Source organism: Haliaeetus leucocephalus, unplaced genomic scaffold (assembly GCF_000737465.1).
Source record: "Haliaeetus leucocephalus isolate CR32 unplaced genomic scaffold, Haliaeetus_leucocephalus-4.0 Scaffold144, whole genome shotgun sequence".
Classification (NCBI taxonomy): domain Eukaryota; kingdom Metazoa; phylum Chordata; class Aves; order Accipitriformes; family Accipitridae; genus Haliaeetus; species Haliaeetus leucocephalus.
This window is the reverse complement of record NW_010972580.1, coordinates 2,847,009-2,847,639: the sequence shown is the minus strand read 5'-3', so window position 1 is coordinate 2,847,639 and position 631 is coordinate 2,847,009. Positions and strand designations below refer to the sequence as shown.

At 73.9% G+C, this 631-nt stretch overlaps 1 protein-coding gene across 1 annotated transcript in view; it reads left to right on the top strand.

Annotated features, from left to right (window-relative positions):
* The window catches only part of ASB16 (ankyrin repeat and SOCS box containing 16), a 3,724-nt gene that overhangs the window by 460 nt on the left and 2,633 nt on the right, over positions 1-631 (top strand). The window contains exon 2 of the mRNA XM_010561454.1: positions 103-370. Within this exon, the coding sequence (XP_010559756.1) occupies positions 103-370 (268 nt within the window). The remainder of the gene's footprint in view (positions 1-102; positions 371-631) is intronic.

The following is a 631-nucleotide window of genomic DNA, read 5'->3' as shown; positions in this document are numbered from 1 at the left end:
GCTACACGGGGGTGGGGGGGCCCGATGGAGGGTGAGGGGTGGGTGGGTTGCTGAGTTGGCAAACCTAGGGCAGCCCCCGGCTGACACCTCCCCATCCGACAGGGCTGTGGGTGCTGAGCCCCCGCCGGCAGCAGACCTCGGCCCTGCGCATCGCCGCCGGCCGAGGCTACGGCGACTGTGCCCGGCACCTCGTGCTCCGGGGAGCGGAGGTGGACGCGGTGGTGGGGGGCCGGGCCCCCCTCCACGACAGCGTGGCCGCCCCCCGCCCCGAATGCACCCGCCTGCTCCTGGCCTTCGGGGCCGACCCCAACGTGCTGAGCGCCGAGGGCTCGGCCCCGCTGCACCTCTGCACCGCGCCCGACAGCCTCCCGTACGCCCCGCCCACCGCGGGACACGCCCTCCCCTTCATCTGCATAGAAGGCTCCGCCCCGTCGTACCCACCACCACCACCCCCCCCCATGCTCCAGCCAATTCTGCGCGGCAGGCTCTGGCCGAGGGGGCTGGGCTCAGCTGCACGCCGGGCTCCACCCATCTGATCTGCATAACATGCTCCACCCACACGACCGGCCTCATCTGCGTGCCAGCCCCTCCCCCCGAAGGCACCCCGCCCCTCCCACACGCCCAGCCCCTC